This window comes from Psammomys obesus, unplaced genomic scaffold, assembly GCF_907164565.1.
Source record: "Psammomys obesus unplaced genomic scaffold, mPsaObe1.curated_primary_1811, whole genome shotgun sequence".
In the NCBI taxonomy this organism is placed as follows: domain Eukaryota; kingdom Metazoa; phylum Chordata; class Mammalia; order Rodentia; family Muridae; genus Psammomys; species Psammomys obesus.
This window is the reverse complement of record NW_026596120.1, coordinates 10,818,484-10,842,198: the sequence shown is the minus strand read 5'-3', so window position 1 is coordinate 10,842,198 and position 23,715 is coordinate 10,818,484. Positions and strand designations below refer to the sequence as shown.

General features: G+C 41.0%; 1 protein-coding gene across 1 annotated transcript; it reads right to left on the bottom strand.

Moving 5' to 3' along the window:
* Window positions 1-307: 307 nt before the first annotated feature.
* On the bottom strand, window positions 308-23,377 carry Msl2 (MSL complex subunit 2). The gene is made up of 2 exons (XM_055629816.1): window positions 22,529-23,377; window positions 308-4,173 (listed from the first exon to the last, which is right to left on the bottom strand). The coding sequence occupies exons 1-2, from the start codon at window positions 22,668-22,670 to the stop codon at window positions 2,582-2,584; spliced, it is 1,734 nt and encodes a 577-aa protein (XP_055485791.1). The 5' UTR covers window positions 22,671-23,377; the 3' UTR covers window positions 308-2,581.
* Window positions 23,378-23,715: the final 338 nt, after the last annotated feature.

The following is a 23,715-nucleotide window of genomic DNA, read 5'->3' as shown; positions in this document are numbered from 1 at the left end:
ACTTCATGATGAAAATATTCACTCAATGAATTTAACCAGAAAGAAAAACTGTAAGCTCTCTAATAACAAGGACTCACATTAGTCAAGATACAGCAATTTAAATGCAGTCTTGTTTTTGTAATTTCATGTCCTGATGGATAAATTCAGTTCCTTCATTTGTCAGCATTACTTAAAAAAAAAATAACACATGTTATAAAGAAAAACAATATAAAAAAACAAGGCACTGTAATTAAGTACTCTTTCCCAGGCTAATACAGACTATTCAAAACATGCTATCCCAAATTCCTCAGTATTCTACAACATACAATTAGAAAACTATCATTTATTGATAGATTTAAGGTGTGATACAGGTTTCCAAAAATGTGGCAGTGAGAATACCAGCATAAAAAAGAGAAACTTGTGCTAAAAACAACCTGAATTCATCATTGGTAATATTACATAACAATCAAGGTCCTCACATACTGATATCCACTTTGTCTATATTGCCGACCTCCCATGCATCAAACAACAAAGCTAAGATTATCAAATTTGGGAAGCAATGAGGTACTCCATGAATTTTAAGATCATATTAGGAAAGTTCGGGAGATTTGCAAAATATAGCCTAATTATCCATGTGTACAATCTCATTTCTAGTCATTTCTGCAGTGATCATTAGTGAATAAAAAACAGATTTACACGATTATATAGCAGGGCATCTGTTCAACACAAACTGTTACAAATTTTAGGTAAGTACATTTCATAAGACACTGCTATCACTTAAAGGATTTAAATAAAATTCCAAAACTTAGTAAGCAAATAAAGACAAGACAACTAAGAAGCATTTTCCACCATTTACTCTTGTTATCAAAAATAGTTCAACTCTTCTTGCAAAACAAAAACAAAATCGTACATACTGGACACATACATCACATTTTTCTTCCTATGGCTTTAGCCCACCCCCGCCCCACCAAAAGAGACCAAAAAATTTTCGTTTTTTTTTTTTGTTTGTTTTTTGTTTTTTTAAAAAGCCCAATGACAACAACAAAACAACTACCTGACACATTCACAGAAAGTGACACCAGGTACACTACAAAACAGGAGGTGTCATCTGCTCTGTGTCCAAAGGATTCTTCTCCATGTCTTTATGAGGCGAGTAACCATCATCGAACATGCTGTGTGCCAAATCAAAACAACTTCAACACATCAGATCTCACTAGATGGTGAATGCAGTACAAACTGGAACTTCCCTAGCAGTATTTTTCTTAAAATAAGCACTGCCAAAGCAGCAACTCTTTGAAATCACAAGGTTATCTCTACACCTAGTCAGTCCTTGTTTAACCTGGGCTGTGCTCTTTCAAGCAACTGACTAGACTTCCCATCAACAGAATGTTTTTGTCTTCCCCATAAAGTTAATAGGAAGAAGTACATTAAAACTGAAACACCTTTTGTGCTTTACATGCAAAAGAGCATTCTAAAGAAAATCCTCCAAGCTTTACACCTACCTAAATGCACAGGCTTCATTAAAGGCATTTTTTATTAAGGCCTTGATAAAGAAGCCTTCATTATGAACAGCACCCTTAAAAAAAAAAAAAAAAAAAAAAAAAGGAGCATATTCAAGGTAAAGCCTGTGGCAAATAAACAGGAAATAAAAATCAAATAAGTCGTCAATGGCAATAAATATAATGCATAAATCTGGGTACATTTAGGGCATTATTCTAAAATTATTTTAAATAAAACCCAATTTTTAAATTCTTTTTATATTTTTAAAAATTCTGTCATGAACTATATAAATTCAATTATGTTCAGAATAAAACAGCTCTTCACTTTATTTACCAAACAGAGCATTGCTCAAAATGAAAGGACCTAGGATTTTTCTCATAGAAGTGAGTCAGAAACTAGAAAGGGGGCAGAACTCATAAATATTTGGAGCATAAACAGCTTAACATTTGTGGTCTGACAGAATTTATTCACTTTTTTAAAAGACAGATTTCTTAAACATTCTAATGAGGGGGAAATTTTCTTTCATAATACTGCTGATTTAATAACTGCTACATACACACCAGTAGCCAATTTTCATGATCAGAAATGGTATTATGTCAGCACAAAGGTTGAGCTGGACACATCAGCTTTTCAACAGGAGAAATATCAATGCGGCATCTGAAGGCAGCACAAAGTCTCCTGATAAACTAATGGCTACTTTTCCACCCAAAAAAAAAAAAAAAAAAAAGCACAATCTTTATGGACTGACTAGATACCACTTCCTTACATTTAATCATCAACTTTGATTATGCACAAAGCATGACCATAAACAATGAGGTTATTGTTATTTTCCTTGCCAAAGTTCATTTTGTATAAATCAGTTGCATCAGCATTTGTTCTCAAACTATGAGGTTCTGTAAGAACTAAGAACATATAGTTGTAGGGTTACTCCTCCATTATCTGCAAACTATTTCCCCGACACTAACACATATAACTTAGCAATGAAAACACTTGATACAAGTGATCTATATGCAGGAGCTCCGGCAAGTTAAACCAACAGAACCATAGCTGCCGTAAAACTGTAGCTATTTCCTACCAGGGGTAGGTTTAAAGACCCACTGATTTAACAGTCGAATCTCATATCTATAGCTTCATCCAAACTTTTATCATCATGTGTACTGGCAGCTAAAAATGTTGTTACTGGGGACCCTGTGACATTAATTACACTGGTGCTGGTACTTGCATTACGCACAGCAATGCTAGTCACATTAATGCCCAAAGTGAGCCTGGTCTGCTCCAAGGCCTTTTCTGGCACCGCAAATGCCTCCAGCTTCTTCTCCCCATTGGCCATATAGGAGTTTTGGCAGCCACGACATATGCAATCTAAGCAGGCTTTCCGGTTAGAGTAGCAAGGGCAGCGTTGGCCGCGGCATGTAAGAACACTTGGATTTTGAGTAGCACGCCCACATTTACATCCTTTCTTTTCCTGGGGCTTTTTGTACACAGTCTTGGTAGGACTTCCTGGCATAAAATGATGACTAGGAATCTTTTCCTTTACTGCTTTGTCTTTTTTAAGAATACCTGGCTTGGATTTAGAGTGGGATTTCTTGGATCCGTGTTCATGACTTTTTTTCATGCTTTTAGTAGATAAAAGTACAGTTTTGCTGATCTTGGGTGTCGTGCCTCCATTTGGAACAGTTGCTATAGGTTGAAGAGAGATTTTGCTTTCCCGTTTCACGGTCACAGGAGCAGATGCCCCCAGTGTTGGGCCTCGGATAATGGTAGAAATTGGAAGTGGCTGAACTTTCTCACTGTCGCTTTCAGACCTGGATCGTTTTCGATTCAACTTTGCTACCTTCGGAGTTGCTGCTGTACATGATAACCCATGAAGTGTAGGGCTGGTAGACATAAAAACATTATGGCTAAGAGACTGGGAAGAAAGCTGCAAAAAAGGTCCATTGGATACAGTGGCTTCCAAGTTTGGCTGCAAATTAGGGCAGCAAACCTCTGTATTTGAAACAGTTTCTAAGCTGCGAAGTACTTCCTCAACGCTCAGCAAGAGAGAGTCACCAGGTTTTATGTCTTCACTGAAACTACAGATATCAATACCTGTGGAGCATAAGTCAGTGGCTACCGTGTCACAGACAGGTGGCAGGCTGTCAGACAGATCCTCAGTTTTTATATCAACAGTATTACACACATCAATCGTATTTGGATGTTCAGGTGAAGGGATATTTATCCCAAATCTATCTATTGAAAGCCCATTGTAAGTAGGCAATCCATTGATAACAGAACTGCCAATGGCAATGCTGAGGGTACTTTCAGACATTGGAGATAAACTAGCTTGAGGATCAGCTGTGGGTTCTGAAGTTGAAGGTAAAGGGGAATGTGTCAAACACAGAGTGAAAGATGAATCTGAAGGTTTCTCTGTCTCCTCACAAAACAATGATCCATCATTAAGCAAAGCTAAAATATCAGAAGAGCAGTCAACTGCTTCTATTATATCCCGCGCCAGTGTTGTCTGGGTTATATATTCACATAGTTTCTTGTAGCAGTTCACTAGGATGCTTAACTGCTTGTTTTCCTCAAACTGCTCATAGTCTTTGCACCAGCTACAGGAAGGCTTCATCACCATTTTCTTGCCTTTACAAGTTTTGCAGACATAGTGTTGGCAGGTGGAGTTGGTGGGTGCAATAGGATCTTGTAGCAAATGTCCTAAGGGGAGGAGGAAAGCACAGATTTTAGTAAAACTAATACACAATTTCATATAATGGTGTTCAGATATTAACCTCTTCAAACGAAAATTGGTTAAAGTCATAGACTGGCAGGAGGAGTGATATCAGTAACTGCAGAAATATTCAACAGCTCATTTCACAGAGATCCACCTGCCTCTGCCTACCTGAGTGCTAAGATTATAAGCATGAGGTACCTCACCTGGTGAACCTTTAAAAAAAAAAAGTTCATCAATATCACCCAAGTTTAAAATTGCCTTACACACTCAACAATCTGCCTGGCCAGTCATCCTACCACCATTTACAAACTAATGATTTCTGAGTTTTTATCTCCAGCCGTATCTCCTGAATTTCAGGCTCCCAATGGTATTCAAGCTTAACATATACAAACACATTTGCTTTCCTTATACATTTATCTTTCCTAAACACGCTTTAAAATTAATCTTCCTACTCCATCCCTTATTCTTGGATGGATACTGACACCATCTTTCACTCAGATACCAAATACCTTTGAAGCCATCCAGACTGTCCATCTCCACTCCACTTCCTACCTACCAGTGGCTCTGCCCATCCAGCCTCTAAATTTTATCCACTTGACTACTCGTGACTTAGCTCAAACATCTCAGCATGTCTCACTTTCAAGACAAAATGTTTTCTCACTTAACTCCTTGCCTCAACTTCATTCAATCCAATTAATTCATCTGCTATTCTGCCAGTGAGTTACTGTTCTAAAATATAAATCTAACTACAGGCTTATCCTTTGAAAGTTTCCAAATGCCTTTAAAACTCATAACCAATTCTCCTTCTACCCCTAAATACTGACTTTATAATCCAATTCTCACCTACACTGACCCTCAGAAAACATGCAATGCTTGTTACTTCATGTGTTTGTACTCTTCTTCCAATGTTTTCCCTTCAACTCTAATATGACTCCACAGGAAGCCTTCCTCGCTCCTCTACCCTGTTGTTCCCCCAGTATAGCAGTTGCTACATTATTATTCCCACTTCTCACTAGGCCTTGCTCAAAAGCCACTTTTTTTTTTTTTTTTGGACTTTGTACTATAGTTGTCAATAAGACGGCATCTGATATAAGAACAATGAATCATAAAACATTAGGCTTGTGACTGACTGACCATGGAAATCACTTATTCCTATAGCCCCATTTTTAATCAAAATGGATTTTCATGGATTACACAGTGAGGAACTAGCAATAACAAATCAAAGCAAAGTCTACAGACTCTTAAGTGTTTTCATCTATACCCTGGTCCCCATTCTCCAACAGGCTGTCCTCAAACACACATGGTAACTAAGCATGAATGTTAAATCTCTGATTTTCTTGTGCCCACCTCTCAAGTACTGGGACTGCATGTCTGGCTTTAAGAATGCTGGAGAATCACATCCAAAGCTTCACGCATACTAAGCAAACACTCTTACTCCTAGGCCCTAGAGTTATTTCTGTTTATCCAACATCATCTCTGCTTCTGCTATTAAATCTGTAGCACTCACTGAGACAATTTTAGCTTATTTCTACATTTATGATAAAAATTGTTGATTACTAAAAGTGTACCACAGGTAGAATGAATAATCAGCTACAAGATATAAGGTCTTTACTAGGGAGAGAGACACAGGCATTAGCATAACTGGTCAGTGACTGCAGCCGAAGAATCAAGGTACAGGATGGATTCTCAACAAATATGTAAGGGGTAGGCTGGCCTTGGGGCTCACAGTTAAACTGGGACTGCAGAGTCCTGTCAGATTCTCTCTGACCTCAATTTCTGAAGCTAGTGGGAAACGCTTCCTATGAGCATTTGTTTTGGTTTGAGGAAGAATGACCCCCATACAGCTGAATGCTCGGTCATTAGGGAGTGGCACAACTTGAGAAGGACTAGGAGGCGGTGTCACTGGGGGTGGGCTTTGAGGTTTCAAAAGCCCACGCCAGGGCCACTGTCAGCCCTCTCTCCAGCCACAGATCAGCCACATTAACTGCCATGCTCTCTGCAGGATGATAATGGAATAGATCTCTGAAACTGTAATCAAGCCCCCAAACTAAACATTTTCTTCCATAAGTTGCCTTGGTCATGGTATCTCTTCACAGCATACAATGACTAAGATGGCATATAGGCTGGGAAGCAGCATTACCTTCTCTGCAAAAGGGCCCACAGGAACAAAGCTCAAGCTCCATATCATTTGGCAACACCAGAAATCTTTGCTGAAACTGTCTGTGTACAATATATAGCATTTTACCATAAATTATAGTATTTTAGGTAGGCTTGATTATATACAAAATTGATTTCTAAAACAATCATTTATAAAATGTTATAGCAGGAACAATAAATCAAAACTGACAAATCTAAACAGGCCCTGCAGTCCTAAACCTGTTGAAGTGTTAGAATAATATACAACAGTGCTTTTTTTTTTTTTTTTTTTTTGCTGTTTTAAATTTAAGTTTTTATTTATTCATTTTACAATCTGGTTGTACACCCGCCCCCGTGAATCTTAGTCTTAACTCATTCAGCATACATTCTGATTCCAGTCATAGAAGCCCATGTATTAAAAACTCAAAGAAACCAAGCATTGTGGCTAACACTTATAACACGTAGGATGCTACATGTCTGAGGCTGGCCTCACTAGACAGTAAATTTCAGGCCAGCCTAGGCTACAAAAACCAATGGGTCTCAAATAAACAGCCAGGTCTAGTGGAACACAATTGTAATCCTAACACTTGTAAGGCTGACACAAGATCTGAAGCTTGAGGCCAGACTGGACTACCTAGTAAGACCTGTTCTCAATCATTCATCCACCCATGATGGGAAAATATATTTCTCCCATGTCAAAAGTCTGCAACAGGACCAGAATAAATCTTTCTTAATCAACCTAGTGATCTAAATATCTTTTTCCCCCTTTTTTTAAAATTTATTTATTTTATGTATATGAGTGTTCTATCTGCATTTACACCTACCAGAAGAGGGAATCAGTTCACATTATAGATGGTTGTGAACCACCATGTGGTTCCTGGGAATTGAACCCATGACCTTTGGAAGAGCAGACAGTGCTCTTAACCACTGAGCCATCTCTCCAGCCCCTTTCCCCCCCCCCCCCCCATTTTTTAGATGAAGAATTAACTGCTTGGGCTACCTTCCTTTAATAAAGCATGTCTCCTGGGTGCATACAATTGTCCCCTGCAATGGGGAGAGGCAAGAAGATGTCAAGCCTATACTTAGAATCTATTTGGAAAACAAAAAACACCTTTTCCTTCCTTTTTTTTAATCACTTACGTAAATAATTCCCATGGCCCAGCTATATGCCATGCTCTCTGCTAAAGCCTGCCACTTTATCATTTAAGAAAGTATTTTCTGGGGCTGAAGAGATGCCTCATCAATTAGGAGTAATGGCTGCTCTTCTAAGGAACCTGGGATCAATTCCCAACACCTATATAGCAGCTCACGACTCTCCGTAACTCCAGTTCCAGATGATCCAACACCCCAACACAGATATACATGCAGACCAAACACCAACACATAATAGAAATAAATCATTTTCAAAAAAACATTTTCTGACCTTTTTTTTAAAAAAAACTAACTTTGAATTACAGAACCAAAAGTACACCCCAGATTAAAGCTGTGGAACATTTCCAAACAAAAAATAACTAAAATATCTTCCTTCTTTTAAAAAGATTCCCCCCCGCCCCCCAAGGCTAGAGAGATGGCTCAGTGGTTAAGGGCTGCTCTTCCAGAAGTCCTGAGTTCAATTCCCAGCAACCACATGGTAGCTTACAACCATCTGATATCCTCTTCTGCCATGTATGCATGCATGAAAATAGAGCACTCATATACCTAAATAAATAAATCTTTAAAAAAAAGAATTTTTTTTTTCCAGCGAGGCAGGTATCAGATTTCCTAGACCTGGATTTACAGGCAGTTATAATCAGCCCAATGTGGGTGTTAAAAAACAAAGTCAGGTTTTCTGAAGAGCAGTATTTGCTCTTAACTCCGAAGCCATCTTTCTAGCCCAGACTATCTTCACAAAAATGTACAAAAGAACCACTTAGAAAACAAATAACTACACAATAAAAAGATCCTGTGTATTATAGCAAAAGAATAAATTGTTCAACAATTAAAGTGGTCATCCTTACAAGTTAATTTCTAAGCAAAACTGTGCTTAGTAGTTTTTTTTTTGTTTTTGCAGGCACATACTCAGGTCTAAACCTCTTTAAAGGTCTTTCATGAAGCAAAATGTATAACTATAAGCTGCTATATAAAGTATAAAGGAGACCAAAATGATGACTCTGGTCAAAATGCTAGCACCCCATTAGGTTCAAAGTTCAGGTTCCCACATAAAGTGAGAGCCAGGTGAGCAAAGTGGTCTGTATTACAGGAAGACAAGGGATTCCCCAGGACAAAGTGGCTAGCTAAACCAGCTAGAACTGGCAAGCTCCAAATTCAGCAATACCCTGCCTTAGTAAATAATTTTAAGAGCAATCCGGCCTTCCCACACATGAGCACATACACAAAAACTTGCACTCGTGTGTACACATACATTCATATCACACACAGTTGGCAATAAATATTGAAATTAAGTCAAATCAGGCTGGGTATGATGCTGCACACCTTTGATCCCAGTACTTGGGAGGCAGAGGCAGGAGGATGGATCTCTGAGTTTAAGGTCAGCCGGGTCTACACAGGAAGTACCAGGACAGCCAGGGCTATGTAGAGGGACTCTGCCCCCCCCCCAAAAAAAATAAAATAAAAACCCTCAAGCCAAGCATGATAATACATACCTTTAATACCAACAACCCAGATGCAGCAGCCAACACATCTAAGTGGAGGCCAGCCTGATATATACAGAGTTCCAGAACAACCAGGGCTACACAGAGAAACCCTATCTCAAAAAATAAACTCAGCTTAAAAAAAAAAAAATCAGACCAGAGAATCCTCCAAAAATGTAATTTTACTCTTGACATTCCCAAGGCTAGTTCTGTTTTTAAATTTCTGATTAAGCAGCACCTGGAATCTGTTAAACTTACACCCATTCAGTTTATTTTAATTGTATACCACAAGGCAACTAAATGCCTTCAAAATATTAAATAAAAACCAATAATAAACCTAAGGTTTTTGGAAATTAGATCTCCAATCAAATTATCAGAGATGCTCATACTACCATTAACCCCATTAGATATCCCTAACCACAACCCTGTAACCTATTTTCTTATAGCATCCAACACAATTATAGTAGTAACAGAACATTGAGTTCTAACTTAAAGTAAGGAAAGAAGATGACAGATACACATAAGTCACTAAAATTGGTGAATGAGTATTTTAATCACTTGACCAAGGAGGTGGGGAGAGGTACTGAACTTGTGAATCTCCTTCTTCAACTTGAAGCTTTCCTCATGTTTCTTCCTCCTGTATACCATCACATTCAGCTCCAAGTAATTATTTTTAAGTTCACTACGTATCATCACTTTAAATAACTAGGTACTAGTATACTGAGAGGCTAGTGACAGCTACATATATGCCAATTTAACAAGGAATTAAGGACTAAGAAAAAGAAGCCAAACTGTTTAAATGAGGAACTGAATGCCAAATCAGAATTTTAACTAAAACTATGACAAAATATTTTCTGGTACAAAAAGTGGTTAAGTCAATAGTTTTTAAGTAAGTCTCAACAGGCAATTAATAATACATATTTAAAAAAACCAAACACCACATTATTAAGGGGATAATGTAAAACTATTCAAGCCCTCAGCGGATTCATAAACAGGTCATGCTTCATTTCGTATTCTAGCAAGATTAAAGGAGACTGCCAGATATCGTTCACCTTAATAATAAATGGGACTTTGTAACACTCCATCACTTTCATCTTAGCAGAGCATACTAGCCCCTTTAATTATGACATCAAGGTAATATAGGCTAGTCTATTATGCACAATTACACTGATCCACAGCGAAGCAATCACTCAATAAATTTAGATCTGTATTTCACAAGTTGTTGTTCCACTGAATGAGGAGGTTTGCTTTACTACCCTCCCGTTTTTGTCTTAAGACAGTATCCAGCTATGTAGCGCTGGCTGGCCTGGACCCGGCTGAGGACCAGGCTGACCTTGAACCCTAAGATTAAAGGTGTGCAGCCACCCTGGTTTTACTGTCCTCTCTTAAATAATGAGCATCTTTAAAACCAAAGCATTATACTTGTGGAGAAGTATACAACATGCTTCAATTTACTAGTACACATTCCATTTTTAAGGTACAACAATTAACACCACACAAACAGTATTCCAACAGCACTACTGTCATCTATTAGATAGATATCTGTCATACTCCAAATCTTAGTATCTGGTGATACAGCTCGTATGTGCATTTTTTGAAAAGGTCTCACAAATTCTAATAAGCAAACAAGTTTAGAGACCATTAATGACATGACCTGTTTTTGTTCTTTGCATAGAAGCCATCCTTCACAGTAACAAGAACTCCTGGAGATCTTTCTGATCAAGTCATCACAGAAATAGAAAATATGATTAAATGCTTTTTAAAAAGTCAGCATATGCCAGACCATAATATAAAATTCAGTAAGAAAACACACAAATTGTGACTTTTCTCTAACAAGAATACCTTGCTTTACCTAAATTCTGCTTTTTAAAATACATGATGGTAAAGGAGGTGATGAGAAGGCTCAACAATATAAAATACTGGTTGCTCTTGCAGAGGACCTGAATTTGGTTCCTAGCACCCACAAAATAGATTACAACAGTCTATAACCCCCAACTCCAGGGCATCTGGCACCCTCTTTTAGCCTCATGAACACCAGGCAATCAGGGCACATACACACATGTAGGCAAAAAACCTGTTTTTTAACATTTTGGGGATTTGGGAGATGGCTCAGTGAATAAAAAAGCGTGCCACACAAGCATTAAGAATCTTAGTTCAGATGCCCAGCACCCACATTAAAAAAAAAAAAAAAAAAAAAAAAAAAACAGCATACCACAATAAATCTCTTAACTCCCAGCACTAAGAAACAAAAGGGTCACTGGAGCTGGCCAGCTAGCTGAGCCAAAAATGAGCAACTCCAAGGTCCAAAGAGAGATCCATCTCAAGAAAGTAAGGTTAAGAACAATGAAACAGAATTCTCAATGGTCTCTGATTTGGGCTACATGAGAGATACTGTCTCCATAGGTTTTAAAAAGAAAGAACAAAAAAATAAAAAGTCAAGCATAGAGGCATAACACAGGAGGGATCAGACATTCAGGGCCAGCTCTGGATAAATAATGAGTTTGAGACATAATTAAATAAATGGGGGGGGGGGGTTGAGACAGTTTCTCTGCGTAGCATTGGTTACCCTAAAACTTGCCATGTAGACCAGGCTGGTCTCAGAACCCACCTGCCTTCCGAGGGCTGCGATTAAAGGTGTGAGCCACCACTGCCCAGCAACAAATCTTGCTTACAAATTCATAAATGCTCTTATAAACAGACTAAAATAGAAATGAAAAATCGTGGTATTTGGAGTTACGTTTTTACTAAAATGTTTACCATTTTATGTTTTATTTCTATACTGGTTTCAAATATATCACTGTAATCATAGCCTTTATTCTTTTAAAACTATAAATGCATACCAAGCAGTACTTCCCCCCCTAAGAAATTTTAAGGCTTTACCTAAAGCATGTATAAACTCATCATAATTCTCAACAAAATTCCCATGATATTCTTCACAAAATTATTTTTAAAGCTGTAAAACTTCATACAGACACACAAACGACCCCCACCTAGTCAGAGGAACACTGGAGGAAACAGAATACTTGATCTGAAATCATATTACAGAGCAATAGTAAGAAGATAGCACAATACTGCCACAACAGATGCACAACCCAGTGTAACACAACATAATTCAGAAATAAACTCATATAGCTACAGATGCCTGACTCTTTTTACCAAGATTTACTCTTTTTGCCAAAATCATCTTACACTAGAAAAAAAACTCCTCCAACAAATGGACCAAGGAAACTAGGCAACCACATGTAGAATTAAGCTGTAGTCCATATGCACAAAAAACAACTCAAAACGGACCAAACATCTCAATGTAAGTAAGACCCAAAGCATTCATGTTTCCAGGAACTACACACTCAAAGTAGAATATACTTCAAGATACAGGCATAAGTAAAAGAACTCAAAAGTTGCTGGAGTTGACAAAAGCTTAAGAATATTTATCACAAAGTAAAATTTTAGCAAAAAGATCAAACTATGTAGCATTTAGTCAAACACACCAGGTATGCAGAAGCTTAAAACATGACCACAGGAGCAGAAAAACCAATCCAGAGCAACAAATCCAGAAACGAAAGACAACAGAATAAACAGTAACACTGTGGGTGGGGAACTGCATTCCAATGCTCAAAATGTTTAATATAGCTAACAATAGTTTCAAAAGACCGGAGACAGAACAGCAACACTCTGGAGACAAGCAAAAACCCCTAGTAACAGATTTCAAGACCATGCTCTGTAACTAGTGAAACCAAAGAAAAACCAGTAAAGGCACTGAGAACTTAGGAACACTTAACCAATTTTGTGAACATGTTTTAACTGACCAGGAAAAAAAGATAAGTATTCTCTGGCTAAGAGATAAGTAATTCTTTTTCTTATCTAAGTAACAAGGTTTCACAAAATAATTCAGGTTCCAACATTGGAACTACTATGGATCACGGGGCAATACGGTACACACCTGAAATTCCAGTACTGGAAATGCAGAGGCAGGCAGATCTTTGGTGAGCTCAAGGCCAGCCAGCTGTACAAAGAGAGTCCAGGTCAGCCAAGGCTACACAGAGAAACCTGTCTCAGGGATGGGGCGGGGGGGGGGGGGGGGCACTATGGATCTAATGTCAAGAGCACAAAAAGAGCTTTTCCACACCTTTCATCTTCCGAACTATAAACCCACCTACTTACCAGGCCACTCAGGTAGGGTAAGGTAAGTAGGGTGGTGTGCTGTGCTGACAAAGGTGGGTGAGATTAAGGACACACAAGAAGGCCTCTAGACCAATGGTGCTTTAACATGGGGAAAGCTACCAGTGCATGCCCTTTAGCTTTCTAGAAGGCTCCTACAAGGCTGCTTTTTATATGAACTACACATTTTGAAACAATGACCAACAAAACATTACTTTTTAACCAATAAAAATGTCAAATTTGGACTGGAGAAATGGCTCAGCGGTTAGGAGCACTAGCTGTCTTTCCAGGGGGCAGGAGTTCAATTCCCAGCACACACATGGCTGTCTGTAACTCCAGTTCCAGGGCATCCAACACCTTCACATAGACAAGACATGAAGGCAAAACACCAATATGCACATAAAATAAAAATAAATCTTAAAAAAAAATTTCAATTAAAAAAAAATAGAATGCCAAATTCAGCCAGGGGCAGTGTTGCAAGCCTGTGATCGCAGCACTAGGGGAGCAGAGGCAGGCAATCTCTGAGTTTGAGGCCAGCCTAGTCTCCAGAGCAAGCCCAGGACAGCCAAAGATACAGAGAAACCCTGTCTCAAACCCACTCCCACAGCAAAAAAAAAAAAAAAAAAAAAAAAAAAAGGCCAAATTCATAACCAAATTTCTGTTTTGTCTTTAAAGTCAGAGTTCTCACTTGACTGCCTAGGCTAGCCCTAAATTCTTGGGTTCAAGTCACCTTTCTGTCTTGCTTCCCAAGCAGCAGTTCACTTTGAAGAAGGCACATGTCAACACACCCCAACAGGTTTCTAGGCTCTGTCTCTTTTCATAGTGTCTCACCATGTAGCCAAGATGGTCTCAGACTTGAACTCTCCTGCCCCTGCCCCGCTGGATAACACACATGCAAAAACAAGACTGGGCTTCAAATTTCAGTTCTGATAAACTTCATTTTACAATGAAACTGTGTTAAGGCCACCAAAGCAGATCATCTTATGCATGATATAGTACCTTGGACACAAAAACCCTCACTTAGCTGGTACAGCACTAACTCAAAAGATGCTTCATGTCTCAGAAAAGACAAATCAATCTGCCTGCCACAAGTCGAAGGGCAAATTCTAACCAAAGGCTTATTGCCAAGAAAAACCACCTGATTGACCTAACAACCTATACAGGCACTGAAATCCAATGATACCATGAAGAAAACCCCTGAGACAGCCCATACCAACTATAGAGAAAACTCAGAAATCCATCAGATTGAATCACCAATCATCTTCTAATCTTAAGACTTCTGTATTATATATGGCCAGAATCCCAACATTTTATACCAGGCATGTTTTACTTCAATCAAGTGTTCAGCAAATTTCCTAGAGGGAAAAAATAAAAGGAGCAGGGAGGGGTAGCAGGTAGATTAAAGAGAAGGCTGGGGCAGTTAAGAGTGCTTGCTGCTCCTGCAGATGACAGCTTCGCTCCCAACACCCACTTCAAGTAGCACACCACCACCAGTAAACTCCAGGTCCAACGGTTCTGACTCCCTTTTCTGGCCTCCTGGGTACCTATCCATGGACTGTGTGTGTGTACCAAGAGACAGAGACAAACAGAGGAGGGAAGTGAAAGTATATCTTAAAAAAAAAACATTTTAGCTGAGGTTGGTGGTAGCGCACACCTTTACTCCCAGCACTCAGGAGGCAGAGGCAGGTGAATCTCTAGGTTGGAGGCCAGCCTGGTCTACAAATTGAGTCCAGGACAGCCAGCACTACACAGAAACCCTGTCTCAAAAAAACAAACAGCTGATAGTCCCAAAAAACAACTTCAATACAAACTTTAATTTTAAAAAACAGCACAGCCAGGTGTGATGGCACTCGCCTTTAATCCCTGCACTGGGCTATACAGCCATACCCTGTCTACGAAGAAGGGGGGGGAAAAAAGCAAGTAAGTCAATCTTATCACGGTTTAATTTAGTTCCCCCTTATTCTTAAGAGTCTACGTTCCAAGATCCTTAGTAAATGCAAGAAAACAGCACAGTATACTGAGCCTGATTTTTTTCTAGAAATATAAACCAGTAGCTGTAATATACCATAATATAAAGTACATGAATGTGCACTCAGACCCTTTCCCTCTGTGCATGAGCACACGCGCGTGCGTTTCTAAACATTCTATATTCAGTGAGAATTTATGCTTAGTATCACAAGGCCCTAGTATTAAATCCCAGCTTAGTGGACCACAGTGACTTATGCTTTAGTCTCAGCAGGAGGCAGCGTTCTGTGAATTCCAAGCCAGCCTGGTCTGCACATACCAACTTCCAGGCCAGCCATGGCTAGTGAGACTCTTGCCTCAAAAATGAATAAACAAACAACTTTTTAAAATATCATTAAGGAACCCTCAACTTAAAGTTTTCACTTTAAGTTGAAAACTTTCACCTTTTCACTTATAGGAAAAGGTGAAAAGGTTTCTTCTGTTTTTCTTTCTTTTTTTTTTGTAATAATTTATGTATGTTGGTGCTTTGACTGCATGTATGTCTGTGTGAGGGTGTTACATCCCCTGAACAGTAGTTACAGACAGTTGTGAGCTGCCATGTGGGTGCTGGGAATTGAACCTGGATCCTCTGGAAGAGCAGTCAGTGCTCTTAACTGCAGAGACATCTCTCCAGCCCCTCTAGTGCTTTTCTTGGGAAAATCCAAATTACTAGTGTCGCCCCTCTTGAGTCATTATTAAGCAAAATAAGGGTTACCTGAACATAAGCACTGTGGTACAAGAAATCCTACATTGTAAGTTTAATAATCAGATCACTAAGTACCACAGGATAAGTACCATATGCAAAACTCTGGATAAAAAGCTTATCCAGGGTAGGAAAAAAAGTAGAACAGCATAAAGACCACTTTAATATTTATAAATGTGTGTGGTTCTTGTTTTTTTCCAAAATTTCCCTATGATATTTTCAGGCTGTCGTTGACTACAGGTAACTGAAATTGTGGCAAGTACAACTGCAAACAGAAAAACTAATACTTGAGGCAGTTATGTACCCTTGTTCATAGCGACAGTTTGAAATAGCCAAAGGCAGAAGCACCCAAATGCTCATCTATGGAAGAACGGATGGACAAAATACATGTGTATACACACACACACACAACAGAATTACTTCTCAGCCTTAAAAGGGAAATTATGTCACATGACAGAACATGGAGGAACCTAAGGGCATTATGCCAAGTAAAATAAGCCAAACACAAAAAAAAGTGAAATAAGTGTGTAACACGGCCAAATGTAACCATACAGGGCTAGAAAAATAGTTTGGTGAGCAGGTAAAGGCACTTCGCTGGCAGGCCTGAGGGCCTGGGTTTGAATCCCTAGGACCCACATGGTGGACAGAGAGAACCACACTTGTGTGCACAGAAACACTTATACAAACTAAATATTTCAACTTTTTATTTTATAAAAGCAATGTAGAATGTGAGAAATGGATCACTCGGGAAAGTCCTTGCTGTGCAGACATGAGGACCTAAATTTATTCTCCAGAACCTACGTAAGAAGCTGGGCCCACCTATTATCTCAGGGATTACTGCCTAGTCAGCCAGCCTATCTGAGAGAGAGAGAGAGAGAGAGAGAGAGAGAGAGAGAGAGCGCATTTATTTAGTTATGTATTCCCTTGTTGTGATGCTGGAGAAACAACCCAGGGATGTGTGCATGCTAAGTGAGCATTCTACCACAGAGCTGCATCCCAGGTCCCTGAGTGTTTGCTGTTTCTACTGAGTCTCTGTGGCCTGGGCCATTCTCAAACATTGGAATCCTCCCGTTTCCACCTCCCAAGTACTGCAATAACCAGACTCAAAGACAGTAACACACTAGTTATCAAAAGAACTTATATTTAAGAAAAAGGATAAATAGAAAACTTTAAAGTAATATATATACACAACTAATTATTCAGATGGCCTTTAATTTAGCTTCTTTCAAAAAAAGTTATAAAATAAGTCACTCCTAGTTATATGTTCAAAACACACATCAGAAGACACCTTGCACAAAGCAAAGTTATTTCTGCCCAAAGAGAATCAGAACTCTAGAACTGAAACAGATCACCATCATCACTCCTTTACTGAATCCAATGTGAGTCCATGGCTTTTACCAACAATGGAAAAATAAGCAAAATCAAAGTAATCCTTCATAAGGCTAAAACCCAGTTTATTTTTCACAGGTATTTTCCATTCTCAAAGCACATCCTCCTTCTGTTAATGATACTGGAAAGGTCTCTTCAGTGACACAAGCACTCATCTATTCAAAAAATACTTTTTGATAGCAGCCAGATACAAAGGTACATCGGTGACTCCAACCCAGGGAGCCACCCACCTGACAGCACAATGTTGTTCAGGGATGTGAAGGTGGCTCAACAGGTACTGGCAATGGCACACAAGCTTGGCAACTTAAAATTCAATCCCCCGGGGCCCACATAAAGACAAAGAGAACCAGCTCCAGAAAGCTGTCCTCCAAACTCCATGCACGTCCAGCACGCATCATGCACTCACACTAATAAAATACTCTTAAAAAAAAAAAAAAAAAATTTATTCTGCCCACATGACAGAAGAGGGCCCCAGATTTTATTACAGGCAATTATGAGCCACCATGTGGTTGCTGGGAATTGAACTCAGGACCTTTAGAAGAAAGCCAATGCTTTCAACCTCTGAGACATCTCTTCAGCCCCCACTAATAAATATTCTTTAAAGTTAGTACATTTCAAAGTTCTTAACACACAAAAGTGGTCACTATGTAATACTATGTCAGTGGAAAACATTAATCCCCTGCCTGCTAATAGAAATTCTAATACCTAAAAGGTAAGCCTAAACCACTTTCTTTCTAGATTCATTGAAATACCAGGATAGTATTGGTGTGCCAGAGTACAAATCTGACCATATTATTATACAGGAATATCTCCCACAATAATTTCAAGTTCTAACAGTCTAATTTGACTCTGCTTATCCAACTTGTATCATTTGAATATTGACAAGTTTACATAAACCTAAAATCCATACAGTATATACTATCAATTCCCAGACCAACAAAAGAAACCCAACCACTTAATAACACCAAGGTAACATTTAAAATAAGACCTGACACTTAAAAACACTTAGACCTGACACTTAAAAACAGTACTCAGATACTAGAATAGCCACTTCTTGCGATCTGGAAAACAGCAATTCTCTGCAGCACTGCTATCTCAACTCATTAGAAATGTTAGAATCATTTAAATATACAAAGCAACTGAAAAAGAAAGTGACTTTGTAAATTAACACTTCAAAAAACAATGACCATGTTCTGTAAGCCAGTGACTTTTCCACACTGAACAGACTGGAACATTGCAAGCTCTTCTTTCATCATGGGATAGTAAGCACCCTTGGGCTGCAGGTAAGAGCTCTGGCTGTTCTTACAGAGGAACCAAGTTCATGGCAACTCTCAACTGTCACTCCAGTTCCAGAGGACCCAACACCATCTTCTGGCCTCAACATTGCACAGACACAATAGACAGACATACAGGCCAGCAAAACACACACAAAAATAACATAAAAAAGGGGGGTGGGCTGGAGAAACAGCTTAGTGGTTAGGAGCACTGCCAACATGTTCCTCTAGAAGACCCAGGTTCAATTCCCAGCACCCACATGACAACTCACAACTGTCTATAACTCCAGTTCCAGGGGATCCATGGCATCAGGCATGCACTTGATGCACATAGATATGCATGAAGGCAAAATAGCCATACACAAAACTAAATTAAATCTTAAAAAAAAACTCAAAACGGCTGGAGAGATGACTCATGACTCATAGTTAGGAGCACTGGTTGCTCTTCCAGAAGGTCCTGAGTTCAATTCCCAGCACCCACAATGTGACTCACAACCATCTGAAACAATATCTGGTGCCCTCTTCTGGTGTGCAGGTGTCCATGCAAGCAGAACGCTGCAGGCAGAATACGTAATAAATAAATCTAAAAACTCAAAAAGTTTTTTTAAGTGAGATATCAAGCACTTACACTCAGTACATTGCCAGTCCAAGACTTTCAGCAGATTTGCTCCCGTAAATTTAAAAGGTTTTCAGGACAGGGCTAGAGAGATAGCTAAGCAGCCAGCAACACTCACATGCAGCTTATAACCATTGGTAACTTCAGTTCCAAGAGATCTGGCAACACCTTCTGGACTCTGAGAGCACATTTTAGGTACACACACATGAATGCAGCCAAAACACTAACACACATACAATAAATTTAATTTTTTTTTTTAAAGCCACTACAGCTAGGCATGGTGGCACTTGCTTTTAATCCCAGAACTCAGGAGGAAGAGGCAGGCAGACAGCTGTGAGAGGCCAGCCTGGTTTACACAGAAATTCCAGGCACCTCGAACCATATAGTGAGACCCTCTCTCAAAAGAAAAAGGAGAAAGCCTACCGCAGTAGTTGGAAAGACAGAGGACCTGTTGAGATAAACACCCTATGTACAGCACCAAAATAGAATCAAGCCTGATGCTCACATATTTACTATTTTCATGAAATAAAACTGCACTTGTAGACTATTAAGTTTGTTTTTGAGCTAAAGAAAAAAAGACAAGATTGTACCTAACACAAAGATAAGTATAGTGCTGGAGGTGGACTCAAATAATTTCTCTTTGTCCTGATAATCATGGGCTTCTGGTAGTTGGGGAAAATCTAGACCTATGTCCCTAGTACCAAAATGTCAGTAAAGGCCACCCAATTTTAAGTAGAACCTATAAATCTTTTCCATAAGATGAAAAGGAAAGGAGGCAAGATCCAAACAGAATAATCAAAGTTCCACAGTCATAAAATTGTGTTGCCAAGACTGAGTATTAAAATAAACTGAACAGACCACAGCTAGGCTTTTTTCTTTTGTATAACTTCAGGGCTGGAGAAATGGCTCAGCAGTTAAGAGCACTGACTGCTCTTCCAGAGGACCCAGTTTTGACTCCCAGCACCTACACAACAGCTCACAAGAGTCAGCTGACTCCAGTTCCAGGGGATACGACTCTTCTGATTTCCTCAAGCACAGCACACACATGGCACATACACATATACACCCAGACAAAACATCCACACACATAGAAATAACCTATTTAAGGTAGCTTTATATTTAAATCCATGTTTAAATTATTAAGTCCATGTTTAATCAGACCACTACTACTATCATGAAGCTACTTTAAATAACTCAAAATCCCACCTGGCTTGGTAGAACACACCAGCAATCCTTGCACTCAGAAGGCTGAGGCAGGAGGTTCTCCAGTTTGAGGCCAGCCTAGTCTATATAGTGAAATCCCGTCTCCGAAAAATAAAAATAGGAATGTAGTTCAGCACTAGAATGCTTATCTAGGATGCTGAAAGCCGTAGGTTCAACACTCAGCAATGCAAAAATAAGATTTTGAAGTTCCAAACACCTAAGCACCATCCCAAATCACCATTTTCTAGCAGAGCTTATAATCCACCCATTGGGCTGGAGAGATGGCTCAGAGGTTAAGAGCACTGGCCGTTCTTCCAGAGGTCCTGAATTCAGTTCCCAGCACTCACATGGAACCATCTATAGTGAGATCTGATGCCCTCTTCTGGTGTGCATGCACACCTGCAGGCAGAACACTGTATAAATAATAAATAAATCTTCAAAAAAAAAAAATCTCCCTGTCTAGTAAAGAGGGGACATACCATCATTTTCAAGTGTTGGCTGAACCGATGATGGCTATCTGCAGGATAGTAGTCTGGCCACGTAATTCCCCTACTGACCTCTCTTTCCCCACTTTTCCACTGCAACAAGTCTACTAGACCACCCTCCTCAAAAACAAAAACCAAAGTAACAAAGTGTCTTGGGAGAGGTTAAGTCAGCACCACTGCCTCAGCCTTAGAATCTCTGTAAGTAAACTCAGAGGCACAGAGCTCTTCAACAGGCCGGCAGTTTGATAAACAGCACCACCAAAAATTGAGACTGTAAAAGAGTACCATTAAACCAAGAAAAATTCTCTGTACGGATTTAAACTGAAAGCCAACTCAGAATCTAGCCCTAAGCCCTCATTTTACACAGCAAAAAACACGGAGGCCTAAGGCGGTTAAGTAACTGCTGCCCTATAAAAGTATTGTCTGTTATTCGTCAGAGCAGTGTTTAATCATTTGGTTGCTCAAACGTTCATGAAATTACTTGATCAGGAAAAACCCACTCTTTACCCTTTCTGTACCCCTCAGCACCCTGACCTATGCAAAAAATGTTGGATGAATCTTGAATACCATTTCTATGCTACAGCCATTATTATCGAAAAATTACTCTTCTCCAATTAAAGTTCCTCAATTTCTTAAATTCTGACAGAACAAGTGGATATGCAAAACCTCAAATATAAGCACATTCCGTGGAACGCACCATCGGTGTCTTGCTTGTTGCTCCCTTATTTACATTAAACTTTTCATCTTTTTTTTAATGGAGAAAGCTTAATGAGACCGAGGATAAGCGTTCTGGGTTTTTGAGTGTAAAATATTATTATGTGTCCAGTTAACACAAGTGATCATTCCTTGAGACACTTTCCAATTAGACCATATTACTTCCTCTCACCTCTTGCAAGTCATTCTTAAGTATTGTAAACGGCAGGGAATAATACCCTCTGAACAAAAACATCAGAAAATAATCCTCTGAAATCAGGCATGGTTGTGCATGTCTGACTCATTCAAGGATCACAAATTCGAAGTCGGCCTATGCTACACTGTGGGAACCTGCCTTTAAAAAAAAAGTAACAATACTGCGACTCTGTCAGGCCACCTGACAGTAAAACTACAGAAAAGCCGAATCTGTAAAAATCCCACCAACTAAAGAGTACCATCGGCTTCTTAGGTCAGTGTTAACCTTCAAACCGTCTGCTCTAGAACCTGCGGCACCGAGGTCTCTAGCCTGAGGTGCATCCAACCTCTACAGAACCCCCTCGACCTAGGGGGTGCAAAAATGCCACATGTCTATGTCTTAACAATGTATGACCACATCGAATCACAGCGGTGTTCAATCAGTCCCTGCAGCAGACTTTAAAAAAAAAAAAAAAAAAAAAAAAAAGGCAGCAGGCTGCTGGTATCTCAACCCTATTTAAGAAATCAGCACTAAGTGTCTGAAGCTGTCAAAGAACTTACTTAAAATATATTTAACAAAATAAACCACCAGAGATGAGGCATGGCTGAGGCATGGCGAATTAAACCGTCTTGAACCTTAAAGCCGCGGTACAAAGTGGCTGGGAAAGGTTCGCTGCCTTTCTGAAACGCCGGGCCAAAGTCCCTAGGCGAGTTTCAAAACTAATGACCGCGTTACTGCACAGTAACCACCGCTTCAAGTGAACTACCGGACCGGCCAACCGTTCGCCTTACTACTGCCAAAGGGCCTTTAGAAAACAAGCAAGGAAAGGGGAACAATAAAGAAGCTTCTCACCGCAAACACAGCACGAGAGGGACTGTCGGAAGTAAGGCAAGAGCCTGTTAATCTCTGTAAACGCCTTGGGGTCTCCGGGGTCGTAGTTGAGCACTAGGCGGCTCGCGGAAATGTAGAGAGCAGTAGCATTCACCGGGTTCATTGCAGACACTTCGACACCAATGGCTCCCGGTTGAAAAGAAATTCCGGATCCAAGTTTGTAAGCAGCCAGGGAACAATGGCGAATTTGTAACAATTCGGAAGAAATCTGGGCAGAACCACCGGCCAAAGCAGCAACCAAAATCCGTGCAAGTTTGTGAAGCTGAAGCAATCCTCCCACACATGGGGCCTTGGCGCCCCTCCTACGTCCCTGAGACTTGCAGACCGAACAGAGAGAGAGAGAGAGAGAGAGAAACCAGCGATCGAGTTCGTCCGACGCAGCCGCGGCTGGGGGTGCTCCTGCCGGGATCGGCGCTCGCTCTAGCCCCGCGGCTCGGCGGGCGGCCTGCGCTCGAGCAGCATGTCCGGCCGCGGAGGGCACCTCCGGGTGGAGCGGGCCTGGCGAGGTCCAGGCGGGGCAGGCTTCTCTCGGGGCGCGCGGGGGGCCCTCACTCCATCGCAGCGCCGGCGCGGAGGCAGCGGGACGACGAGGGCGACGGCGCAGGCGTCGGCTGCCCGGGTCTAGTGCCAGCAGCCGCGGCGGCGGAGGCTGCTGCTGCTGCTGCTGCGGCCGGCGCGCGCCGCCGCCGTTCTCGCCATGCCGGACGCTGGGGCCCACGCTGCGCCTGGCGCGCCGGGCGGGCGGGAGGCCCCCGCCCGACAGGGAGGCCCGGGAGGAGGAAGTGCGCGCGGGGCCCGGCGGCGGGAGGGGGCGGGGAACGGGCCCGGCGGGCGGGCGGGCAGGCGGCGGCGGCGCCCCTCGCTCCTCGGCCGCACACTCCGGGGTCACCAGCGCAGGCGCCGCCCCCTCACAGCCCGGCCATCTTTTCAGCACGGCACGGAACGACTCCTCCAAGCGCGGCCGCCGCCGCCTGCCCCAGCCGCGGCTTAGGCTCGCTCACCCCGCCAGGCCGCCGCCGCCGCCGCCGCCCAGCGCGCAAGACGAGGCCCGCCGCAGGCCACTCCCTCGGGCCTGGCCGCCCTCGCCCCGACTTCAGCCGCCGCTCTAGCTCGGTGGGGCCGGGGCTGCTCCGGCCGTGGTGAATGGT

What these genes read in the sequence shown, in the direction of transcription:
- Msl2 (XM_055629816.1), bottom strand. Translation starts at nt 22,670, where the DNA reads ATGAACCCGGTGAATGCTACTGCTCTCTACATTTCCGCGAGCCGCCTA. An exon ending in CCTCTCGTGCTGTGTTTGCG is followed by an intron (nt 4,174 to 22,528) that starts GTGAGAAGCTTC and finishes TCCTCCCCTTAG; the next exon opens with GACATTTGCTACAAGATCCT.